Below are 21,197 nucleotides of genomic sequence, written 5' to 3' on the forward strand. Positions count from 1 at the left end.
CCTATGAGCCCTCTAATCCCAGACAAAACTAATTTTTTAAAGAAGGATTTTTGCAAGAAAATAGGGATGCACTGAATGAGATACAATAATTGTGGGAGGAACATCATATTAATAGTGTTGATCCTGCCAATCATAGAAATATGGAGCGATCTCCAAAATTGAATGTTCGACTGTAATTTGGCCACAAGAGGGAGGCAATTAGCTTTGAATAAAGATGAAAAAGTCTTAGTTATTTGAAACCCCAAGTAGACAAATGATTGACTGGAGATTTTGAATGGTAGATGTTGAATGAGGGACACGTCATCGAAACCCATGGGCATCAAATCGCTTTTGGTCCAATTAATCTTGTAGTCAGAAAAGGTTCCAAAAAGGTTAATTTTATCAAGAATAGCAGGAAGACTAAATTGGGGTCTGGTGACAAATAATAGCACATCGTCTGCATGGAGGGAAATTTTATCAGTAATGTCAGAAGCATGAAAGCCACAGATTTCAGGATTGATGCGAATGGACTCAGCAAGGGGCTCCATAGCCAAAGAAAAAAGAAGTGGAGAAAGAGGGCAACCATGAGTCTGGTACCACGAGAAAGGCCAAAGTGAGAGGACACCATTCCATTTGCCAGTATTCGGGCCTGGGGATTTTAAATCTAAATTTTCTATTGGAAAAAAATGGGTCTTTTGAGGAATGTGTGACATGGCTTTTAGAAAATCTGGTCAAAAAACACCTTTAAATTCAAGTAAAATGGTGTTACTATTTTTTCTCAATGTTCTTCTCGACCCTTTTGCTTAGTTGGAGAACCCCCTTCTCCGACTGGCTGACAAATTTCTGATAAAAATATCCACCAATAGCTCGGACAGAAATTCCAAGACATCAATGGGTCACATTCACCGCAATGTTTCAAATGCTGATACGTGCCCTAAAAACTCGACATTACTAGATTATTGGTGAGAAAAGTAGGCAGTAGAATAGATCATGTTATATAGCATTTTAGCAGCCAATTTTTAAAAAACATTTTGGGCTAATTTATTTCTTATGTCACACACATGCCTATGTGGCAGCCATGTTGCGCAGTAATGATGTTCTCATCAAGGGCAATGCATGAACATATATGGCAGCCATGTAAGCTGTGGCGAAAGTCCCAACTCTGGCAACTCTGGTCCTCGAGGGCCGCTTTCCTGCATGTTTTGGATGTCTCCCTCCTCCAACACACCTGATTCAAATAATCAGATGCTGATCAGATCATTTGAATCAGGTGTATTGGAGGAGGGGATTAAGTATTTTATGAACGATATTGAAAAGCATCCATCCATTATCCGATCCGCTTATACTCACGAGGGTCGCAGGGTGCTGGAGCCTATCCCAGCTGTCTTTGGGCAGTAGGCAGGTACACCCTAAACTGGACGAACAACCATCCGCACACACAATCATACCTAGGGACAGACTGGAGTGTTCAATCAACCTACCATGCATGTTTTGGGAATGTGGGAGGAAACTGGAGTAGCCGGAGAAAACCCAGACAGGGACGGGGTGAACATGCAAATTCCACACAGGAAGGTGGAATGTGCTGGATTTGAACCCACAAACTATGTACTGTGAGGCGGACGTTCTAACCAGTCGACCACCATGCTGCCCATTGGAAAAACATACGATATGTGATATGCAGGGCTGGGCATCGCCTAACCGTCCTACAAATTTAATCGACCACGTGGGCCCGCCCATACATCGCCGGCGACAGCCAATCGGCATCGAGAACATTATCTTCACATCAAACACAGGCGACGCACGAGCACACACGCAGCCAAAGAAAAAATATCAAACAAAAACAAAACACGCACAGCGTGGTGATTGGGGGCACACGTCATTGCGTCTGTGTGACCGCAAGGTACACAACACTGTTTTATTTTTTCCTTACTTGGCCGCGTGGCACGAGTGCGGCACCTGTGTGTGACGTGATACAGGTAAAGTCTGTTCTCGACGTCGTTTGGCTGACTCAGACCGACTGGGACCACGTGGGTCGATTGAATATGCAGACGGGAAATCGGCAATGCCCAGCTCTGGTTACATGGATGTTGAATATAGCGATAACGATATCATTGCGACCTTTAACATGTATCCAAAGAAATGACATTTTTATTATCTGATGAAAGAAAAAATAGATTTTTTTATGTGGAAAAATAAGCAAGCTCAATGTATTCTTAGCGGATTAATTGTAATGCCCCTCGATACTGTTCACCTCCACAAAAGCATACAATTCCATATGAAATTTGTCTTCGTGATATGCATACTACATGGGACATTGTCATGATAACGATATATCTATATCTATAGCTATATATATAGTGCTGACAATCGATTAAAATATTTAATCGTAATTAATCGCACTCTTTCATAATTAACTCGTAGTTAATTGCACATGTATTTATTGTAAAAAATCCCTTGATTTCTCTGTCCCATTATTTTCTAGAATTTCAATACACTTAACATGAATACACATGAATACACTTAACATGAATACACATGAATACACTTAACAAGAGGATTGATTTTCTTATCAAATTCAAATACTTTATTGAAGGAAAGTCAACCCAAACATATTATTTTTCAAGAATATGCTCTATGTAAACCCACTAGTTGAAACAAGTGTGGAATAAGAATTAATCCACCTGTTTTAAGGCATCACCGAGGGCGGCCATTTTGTCGACTGAAAATGACATCACAGTTGCTCAGGGCTCAGGTAACGACCAATCACAGCTCACCTGTTTTCTGAAAATGAGCCATGATTGGTTGTTATTTGAGCCCTCAGGGCATATGTGATGTCATTTTCAGTCGACAGAAGTGATAAAATGGCCGACTCCTGAGATGGCTAGATTTTTGCTGCTTGACTCATATTCCACAAACACAATATTTATCAGAATGCCTTGTTTCAACTAGGGGGGCTGCATAGAACATATTCTTGAAAAAAAAAATGTTTGTTTGGGTTGACTTCCCCTTCAATTGAAAAAACAAGCATTGGATTCAACTCACACAAACAGCCCCTCAGCACTTTCAAACACACACGCACGCACACACACAATCATTTACATTGGTGTTGTTATGACAGATATATTTATTGCTTCTTGAAAGCAACTTATTGCTCAAGCGCCGCATGGTTTTCTGGACTGTGCTTACAATTGGACTACGAGGATTAGAACTCATTATACAGTCATTATACAGATGTCCCTTTTATTGCGCTCTGGCAATGATTTCATCGCCTAAAAAGATTATTACTCGCTGCTCGAGTGTCTAATAAAGGTATTTTGTTTATTATAATTCTGTTGTGGATATATCTTAATGTAAATTGTGTCAGATAAATGTAGGCACCTGTCACATACGAGTAGCCTCATGGAAATTACTAATAGCACCAAAATGTCCACTAGTTGTTTAGCTCACTAGTCACATGTAGTTTTTGTCCTTGTAGTGAGGACAAAAGTGCACTTGTTGACAACCATGTGCTTCTCGCACTTAACACTTTGCTAGTAGTGTGCCGATGTCAACTAGTTCACAGTTTTGCCTTCCTAGTAACATAGTTCTACGTAGTTCTACTCGTGAAAACATAGACCATACTAGAACACACACACCAAGCCCCCACCATAAAAAAGCCTTTCAATATATATTGACAGAAGGCATCAGTGTTATGTCATCTTTCTAAACTCTGTTTTAACCATGAGCGACACGATAAATGAAACAAATAGCAGACAAACCCTGTGCATTAGGCATAGCATAATTTGGATGGAGACTTGTTATTGTTTAAACACATCCAGACTGTAAATACAGGTGACAAATACACCATACAGATTCCACAGAATGAGGAAATTTGTTTTGCAAAACTTCTCAGACACGAGAAACATTCAAGAGCCCTAATAAATATGTTCTAAAGCAATTTTCACCACTTTTAAATTCCTTAATATTGCATTAAAATAACACTTAATTCACCCTGTGAGGTAAATTAAATGAATGCAAACAAATCAGGTCATCATCACATGTGCAATCGTTGGGCCTCTACTATGTTATTTGTTTTTGTGGTATGTCATGCAGAAACAAACCATTTCTTCTCGGAGATTGCGGGCTTTGGCGGCACCGGTTGTGGTCCATGGTGAGAAGTGAAGAAGAATGTCTACCTCCTCCTGCTCCCTGCAGGCCACAATGTCTCGCACCTGTGCACATACCAGCTACATTACTGCATATCATCGCAATACCCAGATACAATGCAAAAGAAAAAAAAAAAACCTTGAGGCAATTAGCACTGCATGACATCAGACCAGTCTGGCTAGATGCTTTCAAACAAGACTGCATGAATATGAAAAGGTCTATTCTGGAGGAAGAAAGGCGGTATACTAATACTAAGAGCTTTAACACACACCCTACATTGTGGAGCAAACACATCAGTCTCCTGTAAAGCTAATTGTCATTTAAGACGGCCTTGCCACACATTGTAAGATCAGCATCATTTTTTTTCTCAAAAATAATTTGTTTTAGTTTAGTTTTTAGGGGGGGTTCTGTGCGGGTGGGATGCTCAGGGACTCCGGGGTACCTTTGGGGGCCTGTAGAAGGATGGGCTACCAAAACACCCGATACAGGTTGTTCAGTGCAGTATCAGTTCGGTCCATATTGCTGGCAGAAAGTCTGATTTGTTTCTGGTGAGGTTTGCACTCCACTGCGACTTCATACCTTCATCTAGCTTTGATCTTCAAAACACTGCAGCAATTTGCAGCCTTGTGTGAAGCAGTTTGGATGAGAATCAGCACCTCTACATCTGAGACCATGTTTCTCAGTCAGAAGAAAGTAGAATGCCCTCTCCTGGTCAGGAATGAGATCATGCCTCAAGTGGAGGAGTTAAAGTATCTTGGGGTCTTGTTCATGAATGAACAGAAGATTGACCTGCAAAATCTGCAGTAATGTGGACTTGCCATCGGTGTAATAGTGCTATGGCATTCATCTTGTCTTTTTTTTGCAAAATTTACTTACGAACCCACCTCAGGAGATAAAGAGGCATGGGGACAACGCCATCAACCAGGATGAGGGGGAATATATGCTCCCGCACTCCTGGGACACCGTCCTTCAACAGCGGCAGTGGGGTGTAGCGTGTGAATTTTATTTTTAGGGTTACCCGACTCCATCAGCTGTTTTTAGACACGTCACACAAGGAATCAGTGAGCAAGGTAAGAGATTTTACTCTGTACTGGAAAAAACAGTTGTCTGAAGAAAAGAAACTTAAAAGCTATCTGGATCAGCCTGTCGTGCTGAAGAAGCAGAGCAGAAAGGCAAAACTATATCAATTTACCAAGTGATATGTTCCCACCCTCACCTGTGTTCGCCATCATGACAAAAGGAACAAGATCACAGATAAAAGTCGCTTTCGCTCTCCCTTAGCGATAGAGTGAGAAGCTAGGTCATCCGAGAGGGGTTCTGAGTAGAACCGCTTCTCTAAAATTCAAATTAGCATTACTATGAAAATGCATTGTAGAAATAATTCTCGCCTGCTACTCCAGAAAGTCAGAGTGACAAAATGTTATGTGCTGGTGGTCACATGACATAATACTTGACTCAGTGGAGAACATGAAGAAGAAACATTAAGAATAAAATGCTTTCACCTCTTTCTTGGAACTCTTGATCTGGAGAGCCACGTCCTTCTCAGCTTTGACGAGGTCTGAGAGAAGGTCATAGAGAGCCAGTGTGTGGAGGGGCTTCTGGGCAGGATCCACCTTAATAAACGAGCAAAAACAATGTCACTGTGCTGCACTTATAAGTGCCTAGTGCCAAACACACAAGGTTGGGCATGCCTACGTGGAAGCCAGAAACCATGTCAGCCCTGAAGTACTCGGCCTTGTGTTGCTGGTCATTTGAATCTCGCGGTTTGATAAAGGTCCTCATGCACGGGACGAAGCGTTGCTCCTCCAGATGGTATTTCACCTCCATCTTTCTCTGTGAAGCCACAAACACTCGCTCGGCCACATCGTCATTGGCGTCCTTATTTGGATTTCTGTGGAAACGCTCCAACACTTTCTGTGCACACACAAACACATACAATCCAACAAGATTCACCACGACAGTTGCAGAATCCTGATGTTGCTCTACTCCACTCATGTAGGTGCTGTCACACACAGGAAGCTTGTTTTGTACCAACTAACTAATAACCAATTAGCTGACTGAGGGACTGGCTAACCAACAAAACTATACTAACAAACAAATAAACTAGCGAATGCATAAACAAACCATCCCAAACTGCAACTACCCAACTATCAATGTTAATAGCAGAGCTGGGCATTCCGTCTATGTGACGGACCGTTCTGTCTATCAGTCATTGACGGACACCTGTTTTGCTGACGGTTGACGAATGATGGGCAAAATTTTAAGCATGGACGGAAACCACTTTATTTAGTCCATCATTTGTCTGCGAGTGAAAGTTTAGTCAGACTCGCTGACGGATAGCCGTTTAAAATTAGAGGCGGACCGGCCTATAGACGGGTATTAGTTTTTCCCCCCCAAAAAAGGCAAATGATGGACGACGGAAGGGTACCCACGCTGCAGACGGATGACGAATAATGGACGCTCAATTTTTTGTAAAATGCCCAGCTCTGGTTAGTAGCAAACTCAAAGATGTAATTAACCAATCAACAAATAAACCAAATGCATACGAGTGGAAGTTGATCGAAGTTTGTAGACGGAAACGCAAATGGAAGACCGTTTAAAATGATAGGCGGACTGGCTTATAGGAGATTACTATTTGTGCCGGCCGGACAAAAAGGTGGATAGAAAGATGGCAGAAGGGTACGCCGGCTGCAGGTGGAAGGCGATAAATGGACCGGGAAATTTTTGTAAAATGCCCAGCTCTGTGCTTTTCACAGGACAGTGATGACATCTTATTGGCAGACAGATGTCGGCGTTTTTTTAAAGCAGAAATCAACCTAAACATATTTTTTTCAAGAATATGTTCCCAGCAGGCCCACTAGTTGAAACACAGCATTCTGATTAATTTTGCGTTTGTGGAATATTAAAGTTAAGCAGCAAAATGCACTCGTTTTTAGCTATCTCTGGGGGCGGCCATTTTGTCTTCTGTCGACTGAAAATGACATCACAACAACTCAAAACGACCAATCAAGGCGGACCTGTTTTCTGAATCTGAGCCTGTGTATGGGCCAGAGGAGCGTAGTTGGGTCCCTGCCCGTCAAGTGTTGTCTAGGGCGCTCATCCATGACTTCCACCGTCTGTATCCTGGGTGCCTACGTCGTACGCCGGGTGGTAGGGCTGTCCCGATCCGATCACGTGAACGGAAATCGGGGCCAATCACGTGATTTTCAGATGATCCAGTATCGGGTGAGAAAGAACGTTTTTTATTATTTTCGGAACATTTAAAAGGTCACAAAGCTATAAAATAATCAGAAAAATCTGATGCACACTCTTTTTTCTTAATGCATTGCTGACGTATCGGATCGGGACTCGAATCGGTAGCGGATCGGGGTATCGGCAGATCACAGATCTCAAAATTAAAAGACTCGGACCTGAAAAAACGTGATCGGGACAACCCTACATTTGCGGATGGCACCACAATCATAAGCCTCATCTACGGCGGTCATGAGGTCTTGGGTCTGCATATCGACAGGAAGTGGAGCGGCTGATGCTCTGGTGCGGCCAACACAACTTGGAACTGAACATGCTCAAGACATTTTAGGGTTCAGGGTAGGATTTAACAAGGTGTGTGGATAGGGAGTCAAGGCCACGAGTGGATGGTTTGGATTTCAGGATGAGTTCAGGGAGTTTTAAGAAGGTGGGTATATGGAAAGATGAGTGTGTGTGCATGTGGGGATGAATATCAGTAGAGGTCTGAGGGTGGTTAGGGGAAAGAAATTGCTGATGGATATTATGGATTTTAGCTGTAAAAATGACATGAGAGAGTTACAGAATTAAGTTGTGTACAGATGAGGAGGTAGACAGTCCTGTGGCTGTGTGATATTGGGCAGGATGTTGAAGAGTGACTTGGGAGTTCCCTTGATTTGCTGCAATTAGGTTGGAGTAATATTGTGTTCTTGTAGTGGCAATGTAATTTTTGTAAGCCAAAATGTGGTTAATGTATATTTCTTTGTGCATGGCGAGACCAGTTTTCCTGTGGAGTCATTCCAATTGCCTTGCTTTTACTTTCATTTGTCGAGGTGAACCAGGGGGCGGTGACAGTGAATGAAACAGACCGGTTTCAATGAAGTAAGGGAGTTGAGAAGTCCAGTGTTGTAATGAAAAACCAGGCCATCGCTGGTGGAGAGATTGTGGATGATGAGGATAGCAGAAGAGTCAATGGTGGAAGATAGAATGACAGGGTTAATATTTTTGATATTCCAAAATGTGATATCACGTGGTGTCTTAGTGACTGTTCCGACCCCTCCTCAAGATGTCAAGGAGGAGAAGTCTAACATAGGCGTGAGAGTTGGAAGGGCTAAATGAAAAAGTGTGCTAACAAAAAGCCTGGACATTGAAATACAAACAGGACACACAACACCACACTAAACGGACGACAACTACAATACACAACGAAATGTGGTGATCGCCCCCAAATCCCGACGTCCCTAGTACACACATGAATGCATAAAATTGATTGATTAATGAATCAGATGTGGCAAAAACAAATGGCTAGAGTGGCTAAACAAAGGGGCGGATGAAGTTTATGGCGAAGAAGGTGCACTAAACAAAAGACAGCGGTAGCTACACAGAAACATGGGCTAGGTAACACACACAAGAGACAAGACACAAGACACAGCCAGCCCAGGGACTGACTATTTTACCCGCAGCCAGCCGCCGGTCTACCAGCACCTGAACCCTAACTAATTGCTTAGCTGGTGGCACACCTGAACCAAATAGCTAAATTGGTCACTGTCCCTTGCTCTGATTGGATGGCTGAATTGGGGACGAACGACACCAATCAGGGAAGGGCAGGGGAGAGCACTCGCACACTAACAATTCAACGACCACGAATCATTGTGTGCCGTAACAGTGACTGAAAGGTTAAGTTTAGCTGTGAATGAAACTAGAAAGTGGTCCACACTGTTAGTCAACAGTAATGTTGAGGGGGGTGGACACCAGTACAGCAAATGAAGTCCAACGTGTGGCTAAGCAAGAGGTGAAGTCTTTGGTGAAAGGTAGATTGATATTGTCCATGTGGATATTTAAGTCGCCTAGCAGTATTATGTTCGGTGAAAGTGCAGATGGGTGAGAAAAATAGAAAAGTAATTGTGAAAATTATATTTTGGTTTGAGGTCACTGATAGTGTAGTGGTACACACGCCTGAGTTGTGTGCGGGCAGCGTGGGATCGATTCCCGCTCAGTGACAGTGTCTATGTGTGCCCTGCGACCAGTTCGGGGTGTAGTCTGCCTTCGCCCATTGACGGCTGGGATAGGCTCCAGCAACTCCCCGCGACCCTGTATAGGATAAGCGGTTTGGAAGATGACATGACATGATGATATTTTGGTTTGGGTGGGCAGTAACAGTGGCTATGATGGTAGGAGACTGCACCAGAAGGTTTTCAGGCCGTGTGCTCCAAAAACCGACGTCGACACTGGCGAGACACTCCACTTCTCAAGGTAAAACCCTGCGAGACCACCTCCGCGACCAGAGCCACGGGGTTGTGAGATGTAAACAAAACAAGGGGGAACAGTTTCATTGAGTTGTGAAAAGTCTTTTGGTTGTTGCGGTTATAGAAAGAAAATCCAATTTATGGTCAGTGATGAGGTTGCAGATGAAATGTCCCTTGTTTGACATGGAGCGGCTGCTGCGCAGAGCAAAGTTGAGAGGAGGGATGTCTGTCTTGGTGGTGAGGTTAGCCAACCAGGCTATGTGGGTTAGCACGCTGTGATTGACAACATGGGGATGGCAGAGTGGCTATAACGTCGAGAGTTGGACCAAATGGAATTTATGACTGTAGAGTTGCTTGAGTTGAAAGTTCGTTGGGAGCCTTAGTGGGTATATCTCCGGAGGGGACCATGCATGAGATCCGGATGGAGATGAGGATCCACTGGCGGAGGGCCAAGCAGGTGGCATTGCAGATGGAGCAGCTGAGTTAATGTGTACCTGTCAAGACGCATCACTGGCAGATGAACGGGAATGGGAAAGAACCGGAGAAACAAAAGCAATAAAAATAATTGCATCTTAATCCGTTATATCCTTAAAATGAGCTTAAAAGTCCAGCGGCAGAAATTCACGCCGGTGTTCACCCGATGACCCGGAAGGAATTAATAGTAAATTATTAGAAAAACAATCAGAAGAACATTAAAGACTATCAATCCATCCTGAGCAGGGTCTGCCTCAGGAACTGTTGAGACAGTTCTATACAGTGCCAACAGCATTCATTGAATCAGTCTTGTGTTGATACACCACAATCTGTTTTGGCGCTTGCACAAAAAAGGACAAAATTCAACTGTAACAGACAGTTAGGACTGCCGAAAAAAATCATCGGTAGAACTAAGATGAGGGAAGGCAAAATTTTACTGACCCTTTGCATCCTGGTCACAACCTCTTCCAGCTCCTTCCCTCACGTAAGCGCTATTGAACTATGCACACAGAACCCATCAGATATTCCAACAGCTTCTTTTTCTTCCCATTAATCCCCTAAACCTTTGACACACAATCCATACCGACATTTTGTAAACTTGTGACCATTTTCGATGTGTGACAGTACTGTACTACCGAATTCATTATCGTAGCTTCAGCTTTCTACATATTTGTATAATTGTTGTTGATCAATATTTCACACCACCGGAGCCGTGAAAGTGCTCAAGGACTCTCTGCATCATTTTTCTTTCACCACATTCATTGTCGTATCATAATTACTACACTACTCGTCACTTTAAACGGTGTGCTCTGCATCATCTGCACTGAACTGTCATCGTATCATAATTATTGCATACTGGTCACCTTTGAGTTTTGCTTGATGACTCCCCGCATCATTTGCACAGCTGTCATTATTTTGTACTACAGCACTAATGGTAAGCTTACATTACGTAAAGCCTCTCTGTACTTATGTGTTACGCCCTAAACGTTCTTTTTGTTATAGTTGCTTGTTATTGTCATATTAGTGTGGCTCGAACTATCAGAGATGAATTCCTTGTGTTTTTACACACTTGGTGAATAAAGATTATTTCATTTCTGAAATGAGCTAACTCGCTAACTAACTAGGTAACTAAATAAATAATTATCTAACTAAATAACTAACATCCGTGCCTTTGTCTACTCCAGGTTGGACTGTAACGCACTCCTCATTGGGATCCCTGACAAGAAACAAAAGCTCCAATATGTCCAAAACAACGCTGCTAGTGTCCTGATGAGTGTGTAAGCATGAGCACATCAGCCCCATTTGATGTTACTGCTTGTTTGCTGTTGCCTGTACTGTGTACTTTGAAATTTGTCTACAAATGTTAAGTGCATTATAAATAAAATCCAACCATCCATCCATTTTCAGAACGACTTATCTATTATTATTATTATTATTATTATTATTATTAACTACCTAACCAGTTGAACGACTCGCCAACTAACTAACTGACTGACTAACTACAGTGGAAGCTCTAAATAAAAAGGACTATGATCTTCCATCCATCATACTGTATATTGTCATCAGAAGTGATTTACCAGCAGAGGTCTCTCTTCTGGCTCTGTGCCAATGCTTTCCTCTGGCAACTGGATTTTGCTATCGAAGATGACTTGTCTGTAGTAGAGAAAGTCCTCGCGTCCCTTGAAGCTCTCTGTCATTTCCTCCGGTGTGTCCACACGCCGGACCAGGCCGTCCACGCGAGCGCCACTGAATTCCATCTCGTGCTCAATTCCATCAGTTTCAGTGGATGTGAACCTGTGAACTGAATAGTTAGCGGTGTGTTACAACTTATGTCAAATATATATATATATATATATATATATATATATATATATATATATGCACACACACATTCAGTACGGGTTCGGTACAGCAATAAGTCTCAAATGCATAAGACTAGGTTTTTTGTTTTGTTTTTTGTTTTAAGTTTTTTTTTTGTTTTAACAGAGAGCAAGTTACAATTTTCTATAAACCAAAAAACATTCCCTGTTATAAAAGCACAAAATAGAATAACAATTTGCACATCAGGGTTGTTCATTAATAATAATAATAATAATAATAATAATAATAATAATAATAATAATAATAATAATAATAATAAGGATAATATTAATTAAACACAGGAAACCCCTCCTTTCTTGTATGGATAGAATGAGGTTGCAGATAAAGTCAGGTAGCACTTGCCAACTAGTAACTTTTAACTTTGTTCTAAGAGTTAGGGCGGCTGAAGAGGACAGCTCATGCTCCACCACGGCTCTTGTGCGATTGTATACGACAGGGAGCGCGGTCTTGCTAATATGCGCCCGGAATGGAACATTGTAACGGGGCTCCAACATGTTTAATAAATGTTTGAAGCACGGCTCCTCGACTAAAGCATATGGGCACATATATGTTGCTATGTATATGCCGATTGCTTCAGTAATTACGAATATCGTTGGCTCTGTCTGCCTTCACTTCTCCACGCTGCTTAAAAGTAGCGGGGATAAGTTGTTGGTGTTGAGCGGGTTTCTTTTTTCTACCCCCGGTAACTGTATCGGGGTGATGTTAGCATGTTTGAAGTGTGACCTGCAACATACCAAACGTAACAAAGCCGACACACGGTTCTTGATCTCTCCACCGCTCGCAGCCTTGCACTCCATCGCCGCCATACGGAAGCCGAAATGTTCCCGGCTGATTATACTATGCAGTACAGTGTATACAAAACACTATACAAACGGCTGATTTGTATAGTGCAGGCGGCTCCTCTAGCTTCATGCTTTCTCCCACACTCATCATTTTTCTTCTACATTTGTTTTGATCTATTTCTTCATGTGGCGGTCGCTTGGTCTCAGGCAGGGGTGTCAAACTCCAGTCCTCAGGGGCCGCCCTCCTGCATGTCTTAGAGGTTTCCTCGTCCAACACACCTGATTCAAACGATCTGGATTAAGATCAGGTTCCTGCAGATGAGCTGATCATTTGAAACAGGTGTGTTGCAGCAGGAAGAGATGGAAAACAGGCAGGACAGCGGCCCTCGAGGACCGGAGTTCAACACCCCTGGTTTCAGGCGTTGACCTTACCCCACCAGCCCCACCCCGTCAGACGTATTCGTCGTATGACTGCGTGCACCGAACCGTGAAGCCTGTACCGAGACGGTCCAGGACGAATACAAATACCGTTACACCCCTAGTTGTCACACTACCAGGAGTGTTGCCATGTCTTGGCCCAGCCTGAAAAGAATATCCCTGGAGATTTGTGTTGCTAACTCATTGACGCCGCATAGCACTTTCTCCAGATTTTATAGTGTGGATGTCCACATTCCCCATCTACTGTGCGTGGTCTTTGGTTCTGCAGAGACTTCTCAGTAAGGTTTATGTTTGGGATTCCACATGACTACACTAGTATTAGTCGTTCAGTGCGCCAAGCGTTCAGTACGGATGAAATAGAACGATTGTTCTATAAATGACAAATGTCCGCCAAGAGCATCCTGTCACTCGGAATCCTCAATGCTTTCATCACCGCTGCTGGCGGTCATTTGGGATTCATAGAACCGTAGATACAGTCATAACTTTTGTTTGCTGTAACACCGAACTATTAGACAAGGGGCAACCATGTAATTAAATTTAATGACCATTATTATAAAAAAAATCTATATCTGTAGTAATAACTGAGTGTCTTACTTTTAATAAACATTAACAAACTGTTGCCTGTCTCTGCTTGACTCTCAGAAGTCACACAGTGGTAAGATCATGTGATGGTCGTCATGTGACATTGGCGTGTGTGTACACGCGTGTGTGTGTGTGTGTGTGTGTATGTGACATAAGAACTTACATAAAAGGTGAAAGTGTCGTCCCGGTGTGAAGCGCTCAGTAGTGATGCCTGTCAACTTGTAGACTTCTCGCTCCCTCAGGTGGTCATTTCTGTCCTGATACCACTCCTTCACTGTCACCACCTCTGTGCCTGCAACGCACACACACACACATTCATTAGTCACACGTGAATACATCATCATCACACATGTGCTTTGCGTGTATGCTCACAGTCCAGGTCCTTGAAGATGCTCAATCGGGTCACTAGACCGTCCATTCGCAGGTAAGGTGCAAACCTCTCCAGTTCTGCTTTTTTGTAGCGCGTCAACTTCCTGCCTCCTGGCCAACGAGTCTCCAAGTCTGAACACAGCACAAAACTGACAGATGTGGACGAAGACCCGCACGGCGGAGGCAAGTGGCGCGACGGAGATTCCGATTGGATACAAACAGAAACTGCAAGCTTTCCGGAAAAATCGGGACGCTTAGGTGAACATTTGATAATGTCAAGCAATTAAGTAGAGATAAAGGTTTCTGAACAACAGAGGTGTTTTCTTCAGGTTGCAGCATTTTATACGAGTGTTCTTTTTCCAAATGTATGTCCTCACAAGCAAAGGGCGTCGGAGTAGCACTTAAATTGCAGATTTATGGACAAGGCTGTTTTAAACAGGGAGCAGAGGACATCCCTCAGAGGGGACTGAAAATCAAAGCTCACACAGGGTCAACATTCAGACCTCACATAAGGAAGTTTTTTTTTGTAAATGTTTTGTTATATGTTTGTTCAACATTGTATATAGTTCAAAATTGGTTTTGTAGCGAAAGGGGGTTAAATATGAAAGGGAGAATGAGTCAAAAGTCACTTTGTCTGAAGAACAATGGCATCCAAAAATAGCATTAGAGTAGTTTCATATAAGGTGAATGGTGTACTCAACCCAACCAAAAGGAGTAAGATATTCAGTATGATGAAAAAAGAAGCTGGGGTGATATTTTTGCAGGAGACCCATCTGACTTAGAAGGAACATGCTAAGCTTAAAAGAAATGGTTACAACCAAATATTCTCCTCTTCTTAAAAGTCAGGGCACCGGAGAGGGGTGGCTATTCTAATTTCGGGGAGAATCTCATTTGAAAAAGTATCGGTGACATGTGATAGAGAGGGGAGCTATATCTTGGTTAAGGGGAAACTTGAGGGGGAGATGGTGTCCTTTCTCAATATATATGCTCCACCAGGCTCAGAGTGGAATTTTTACAGACAGATGCTTGATTTGATGACATCACAGGCAGAGGGTACTCTGAATGCTGGGGGTGATTTGAACCAAAGACTACACCCACAGTTAGACTCCTCTGGAAAAGCAATACAAAAAAATATAACTAGCAAAAAAATAAAGGTTCTATTATGTGAAATGGGAATGGTTGTATGGAGAGATTTACATCCCTCCATTAAGGACTACACTTATTATTCATCACCACAAAATATATACTCAAGGATTGATTACTTCCTGATGTATGCTAAGGATATTTATTGAGTTGAAAAATGTGATATCGGGGTAATGGATCTTTCAGACCACAGTCCTCTTTATCTAACACCTTGCCTGGAAAGTGAGAAAAAAAACAACAATCTGGAGACTGAACCCAAATCTATTAAAAGGACAAATAAAGGAAGAAATTGTGAAAGAACTCGAGATGTATATAAAAGAAAACGACAATGGCGAGGTTTCCCCGGCGGTGCTTTGGGATGCACGTAAGGCTGTTTTGAGAGGGAAGTTAATAGCTAAATCAGCATATCTTAAAAAGTCAAGGCAGTTAAAACTCGATACTCTGAAAACGGATTTAAAGCAACTAGAACGTGAGCATAAGGAGAATTTGGAAGAGAGCACAAATGAAGAAATTAAAAAAAAGAGAGCAGAGATAAATGACATATATACGCAGGAGATTCAAAAAAAGCTATTGTTTATAAAACAAAGCTATTATGAAGTAGGGGGTAAATCCCCAAAATGCTTGTCATATAAATTGAAAAAAAAAGGAGGCGAAAAACTCAATCTACAAAATAAGAGACCTACAAACAAGCTCAATGGTGACTAAAACTAAGGAAATACAAAAATGCTTTGAAAGTTATACGAATCTGTATGCTCAATGAAAAGCATGTAATGAACTCTAGATAGACCAGTTTTTTTGAAAAATGAAATTTACCCCAAGTAACAAGTGAAGAGAATGAGTCTTTGATGGCTGAAATAACAGTTGAGGAAATAAACAGAGCAATTTCTAATCTTGAACCCAACAAATCCCCTGGAACTGATGGATATACCGAAGTGTGGTATAAATCGCTGAGGGTAACATTGATACCACTTTTACACAAAACATTTAATTGGGTCTTAAAGGAGGGAGGAATTCCTTACTCATGGAGAGAAGCTATTATATCGGTGATTCCGACGGAGGGGAAAGACGAACAGGAATGCTCCAGCTACAGGCCCATCAGTGTTCTTAACCAAGATTATCGATTGTTCACAGCCATCCTAGCCAGACGTCTAGAAATAATTTTGCCAGGCATAATCCAGTTGGACCAGACGGGTTTTATAAAACGGACACAGACGCAGGATAATATCAGGCGCACCCTCCACGTGCTGCACCATATGATAAAAAATCGGATGGAGGCAATAGTGGTCGGAATAGATGCGGAAAAAGCATTTCATTCGGTCCAGTGGGATTTCCTATATAAAGTGCTGGAAAGGTTTCGGTTCCACAGGAGCTTCATTAAGACCATACAGGCCTTGTACAATGCACCTAAAGCCAGGATTTGGGTTAATGGGAGTCTGTCAAACTTTATTACACTGGAACGAGGATGTCGACAAGGATGTGCGGCGACTCCTTTACTCTTTCCTTTTTTTCTAGAACCTCTTAGTAGTTGGATAAAGCAAAATGAGAATATAACTGGTATTGCTATGGGGGGAGGGGTACAAAAAATAGCTCTTTTTATTATACTTATCCAGCCCAGACACATCCTTTCCTGCACTCATGTCAACCCTTATAGATTATGGGCATTTTTCAGGGTATAAAATGAATATACAAAAAACCAAGGTCATCACTTTCAATTATAGACCATCCCAGGAGATTATGGACAATTATGAGATAAAATGGGACTCAGAAGCAATCAAATATCTGGGAGTAAATCTTCCCTGAAATTTAGGACAATTGAAAGTCATTAACTTTGATCCACTGATTAGAAAAATTGAATTAGATATTTCCAGATGGAATCTGATACCCTATATGACCATATCACAAAGAGTAGAGGTGATTAAAATTAATATACTGCCGAGGCTTCTGTACCTGTTTCAGAGTCTGCCAGTGGAGTTAACAGGAGGGGAATTTAGGGAGTGGGATAAAATGATTTCAAGATTTGTTTGTCAGAGGCAGAGACCAATAATTAGGTACAGAACGTTGCAGTTAACTAAAAATAAAGGGGGACTGGGACTCCCATGCTTAGAGAGCTACTATCAGGCGGCTCAATTAAAGATATTATTAAATGTGAGCGATCCCTCTTACTCAGCTAGATGGAAAGATATTGAAGAAAACACAACCGATGGTGTGCGTTAGGTCGACTTGCTTGTGCTTCTTAGTTGATGGGTCAGTATCAGGAAGGCAAGCAAATGCTTGCATTTCATTCCAGACGTTGTGGGCAATCCTGTCACCAAGCGGCTGAAGCGGGAAACGAAGCAGCCGCTTGGCGTAAGGGTGAATTCCCTCAGCATATATGATTTCAAGTCATCTTATTTTATCTCGTCTGGTTGGAGTTCGAGCCATGCCGAAACCTGAGGGAATATTGACTCAGGAATGGATTCCAGCACATAATCGGCTCTTGTGTGTGCTTTGCGCAAACTAAATTGTACTTCAGCGCGGCGGAACCAGGAAATCAGTTCCTGTGCGGACAACGGCGGATGCTTCACCGCGACGGCGTAATCGCTGCCGCCAGAGGTTGATCCGTTGGTTTGTATGGACTGTTGAGGAAATAATTTGTCTGGATTTAATGAGAAAATAAGTTTAATATTGTGCTGAATCACCAACAACAGCATAAGAACAACCAGAGTGAGCGAGACCAGAGTTGCAATGTGAACTTGTTCAACAATTTTTGGGTTAGAATTGACCCAAGTCTGGGTCGGTCCTTTTTAAACACATCAATTGGGTCAAATTTAACATTTAAATTGACCCAAGTTGTGGATCGGTCCATTTTTGACCCAAAATTGGGTTATTTTTAACCCAACTGTTTTTAGAGTGTAGGACCTGTTTGCCATGGGTGACCCTGCCAGGGGCATAAATTCCCCGACAATTTAGCTCCAAGGATCACTGGGACAAGCAAACCGTTTGCACATGGGGTTTGCATGAGCCTCATGGAGGCGTCCGCCTATTCCCGGCTCTTTTGAGTTTTACAGGATTAATACATTGCTGCACTTTGTGCATGACTTTTAGACATTTTAATGATGTCTACTTTGAAATTAAAAGCCACCTCATGCCAGCACAACCAAAAAGTGCTTGATTCTACTGGGACTATCTGCTGCTCTTGCATTGTAGCATTTGAGGTGTTGTGTGACTTTGCTACATTCTTTGACTTCAGTCATAGGTGCACTAAATTAATGACCATGGTCAGCATATTAGCTGTTTAGAAACAACAACCATGGAGGTGGAACCACAAATTCAGCAAAATTCCGGAATGCACAGGATCAGAATCATCTTTAGTGGCCAAGTATGTATAAACACACAATTTATCATCACAGTTACAACCCATCCAAGAAACATGAAAAATAACAATGACCTACAGAGGGAAACAGAACAGGAAATCTGGCGGTCCGCTACTTGGTGTACAGAGTTTCTTAAATGGGAAAAAGGAAACATGAGGAAAGAAAGGGAGATAAGGAAAAAAAAAAAAACAATTGCAGCCGATCCCCCTATAGAGAGGGGCACAGTATGGGAAAACCTTTAAAGGGATGGATGGCCATGTTTTCACTAACAAGTTAATTTTATATATTTTTTGATCAGGATAATGAAAAGAGTTGTCATTTTCTATTTTATCAATAAATTTGGGAGGAATTAGGAAATACAGTAAGTGACTCCATGAATAACGCCTCTTGTTAATGAGGAGAATGGTCGCGCCCCCTAGCGTTCTATTCTTGTTAGGTCGGAGTCACTGGAGGGACCAATTACAAACTTTCCATTGGAAATCATTCTACTTTCATTGCTTATAACGTCCAAAAATGGTGATCAATTGGCACCAAAATGTATGTGGACATCCCTACTAATGCCCACTTCAACATATCAAAAGGATTAACCTCTCCATAGCTGATTTATATGAGAATGAAGAAATGTGGAAGTGAGGAGAGCTACATAAATTTATGCTGGGACAAGCGCACACTGCTTCTTTGCTTGAAAAAAACCCCCAAAGAAACAAAACACACAGCTTCATTGCTGATCACGGTTTAGGACGAGCGAGGCATTTAACACCAATCAGGATATTTACAGAGACTGAGGATGGGAATGAGTAGACGTGCACATTTATTTGGATGAGGAATGGCCTCAGTTTTTCGACCGAGAACACGCCGTCCAATGGAACGTAATGTGGACATCCCTACTAATGCCCACTTCAACATATCAAAAGGATTAACCTCTCCGTGGCTGATTTATATGAGAATGAAGAAATGTGAAAGTGAGCAGACCTACATAGATTTATGCTGGGACGAGCGCACACTGCATCTTTTCTTAAAAAAACAAAACAAAAAAACTAAACACACAGCTTCTTTGCTGATCACGGTTAGGATGAGGGTGGGTTAAGCGAGGCACTGGCATTTAACACCAGTCAGGATATTTACAAAGACTGAAATAGGAATGAGTAGACGTGCACATTTATTTGGATGAGGAATGGCCCCAGTTTTTCGACCGACAACACGCCGTCCAACGTGGAACGTGACAGCCGAAATAGTGCGTTCCAATGCCGCCACACTCGGCTGTGGAGTCGGATGCGCACGTTCAAGACACCCCCGGTGTTCGATGAGGTCGTACCTCACTCTGAGGTAGCTTCACTCTCGCGGCTGCAAGCGGTGTCGGACAACGCATGCGACTGCTTGGGAGGCAACGCCGCGACATGAAGACGCAGGCTGGAAGGACAGTAGGGAGCTATTGTTGTTGTGCTAATGCCTTTTGTTTTAATGGCCTGAAGCTAGTTGTTGCTATTCGCTGTGCCGTTACCCTACCGTTAGCCGGGGAGGGAACGGAGGTGGGGAAATAAAGATCCATGCTGATTGTTTGCCGCTGCCAGTCGCCGTCTGCCTCCTGAGAGTCGACACGAGTTTAGCGTCGCTAAATGTCCGAAATCTAACCAGTCAGGGTTCGTGTGCGCATTCATGCTCTTGTCCGCTTCAGCCTGTGTAAGTGCAGAAGCGATCGCCACGGTATTTTTGATTTTGTGGAGGTGATCATGATGAGATCACGTTTTATGTCAATAAATCCAAACTATTGTACAGAACACTTTTATACTTTCACAGGTTGAAGTGGACAAGAGTAGTAATGTGCATTTGCATTTTGGTGGTGATCGGTCGCCGTTTTAGACTACAGAACTGGCAAAGCGAGCAATACTACCACGCTTGGCTCCCTCCCGTGACGTAGATCGCTGAGACCGAAAAAATAACAAGCCCAGCCCCAAAAAGGGGCGGGCCAATTTGTCATAAATGTAATCACAAAAAAGCCCTTAAATCACTACAGTCTTTTGGGGGGGGGGGGGGCATTTGAGTGCTGATGTCATTTTTACATGCAAACCTATTATATAAATGCCAATGTTAAGCTCATCCAAGTGTCTCTTTAATGACTGTAAATTATTTGGTGACAAGCAAGCCTGTTACCCACTGGTTGCATTTGATGAGGTCATAAATAGCGTCATTTCTAGTTGAAAGAAGTCACGCACGTACCCAACATACGGCGCTGTCTAGGCTATTCATTTTAGCCTGCACAAGCCTTTCAATAACAATGTCAATGTATTGTTTACCATTAAATCAAATGTATCAAACGCAGGAATCCCTCATTCTATGGCAATGCTTAAATGGGCCATTCAACCAAATTGGTGCCATTTGCATGCCCAGGCAATAACATGAAAATACATTTTTATAAAGCGTCCAGCTATATAAGTGCCAATAATAAGCTCATCCAAGAGTCTCTTTAATTTAAAGCCACCGTGTGTATAATGCTTTGATTTTTCAATGTTCATTCATTTTAAAAAAACACTATACATTTCAACAATAGTGTCAGTCAACATTCTGTCGAAGTGAATTCA

At 42.3% G+C, this 21,197-nt stretch overlaps 1 protein-coding gene across 4 annotated transcripts in view; it reads right to left on the bottom strand.

Annotated features, from left to right (window-relative positions):
- drc7 (dynein regulatory complex subunit 7) overlaps positions 1 to 21,197 on the bottom strand; it is a 40,474-nt gene that overhangs the window by 4,634 nt on the left and 14,643 nt on the right. For all 4 annotated transcript variants that reach the window (XM_086042557.1, XM_086042531.1, XM_086042548.1 and 1 more), the window contains exons 10-15: positions 14,126 to 14,254; positions 13,917 to 14,045; positions 11,648 to 11,871; positions 5,821 to 6,039; positions 5,628 to 5,738; positions 4,080 to 4,190 (exon numbers count right to left, since the gene is read on the bottom strand). In XM_086042557.1, the coding sequence (XP_085898683.1) occupies positions 4,080 to 4,190; positions 5,628 to 5,738; positions 5,821 to 6,039; positions 11,648 to 11,871; positions 13,917 to 14,045; positions 14,126 to 14,254 (923 nt within the window). The remainder of the gene's footprint in view (positions 1 to 4,079; positions 4,191 to 5,627; positions 5,739 to 5,820; positions 6,040 to 11,647; positions 11,872 to 13,916; positions 14,046 to 14,125; positions 14,255 to 21,197) is intronic.

The sequence above is a fragment of the Filicampus tigris genome, chromosome 1 (assembly GCF_054856515.1).
Source record: "Filicampus tigris isolate MCC_2025a chromosome 1, RoL_Ftig_1.0, whole genome shotgun sequence".
Lineage (NCBI taxonomy): Eukaryota > Metazoa > Chordata > Actinopteri > Syngnathiformes > Syngnathidae > Filicampus > Filicampus tigris.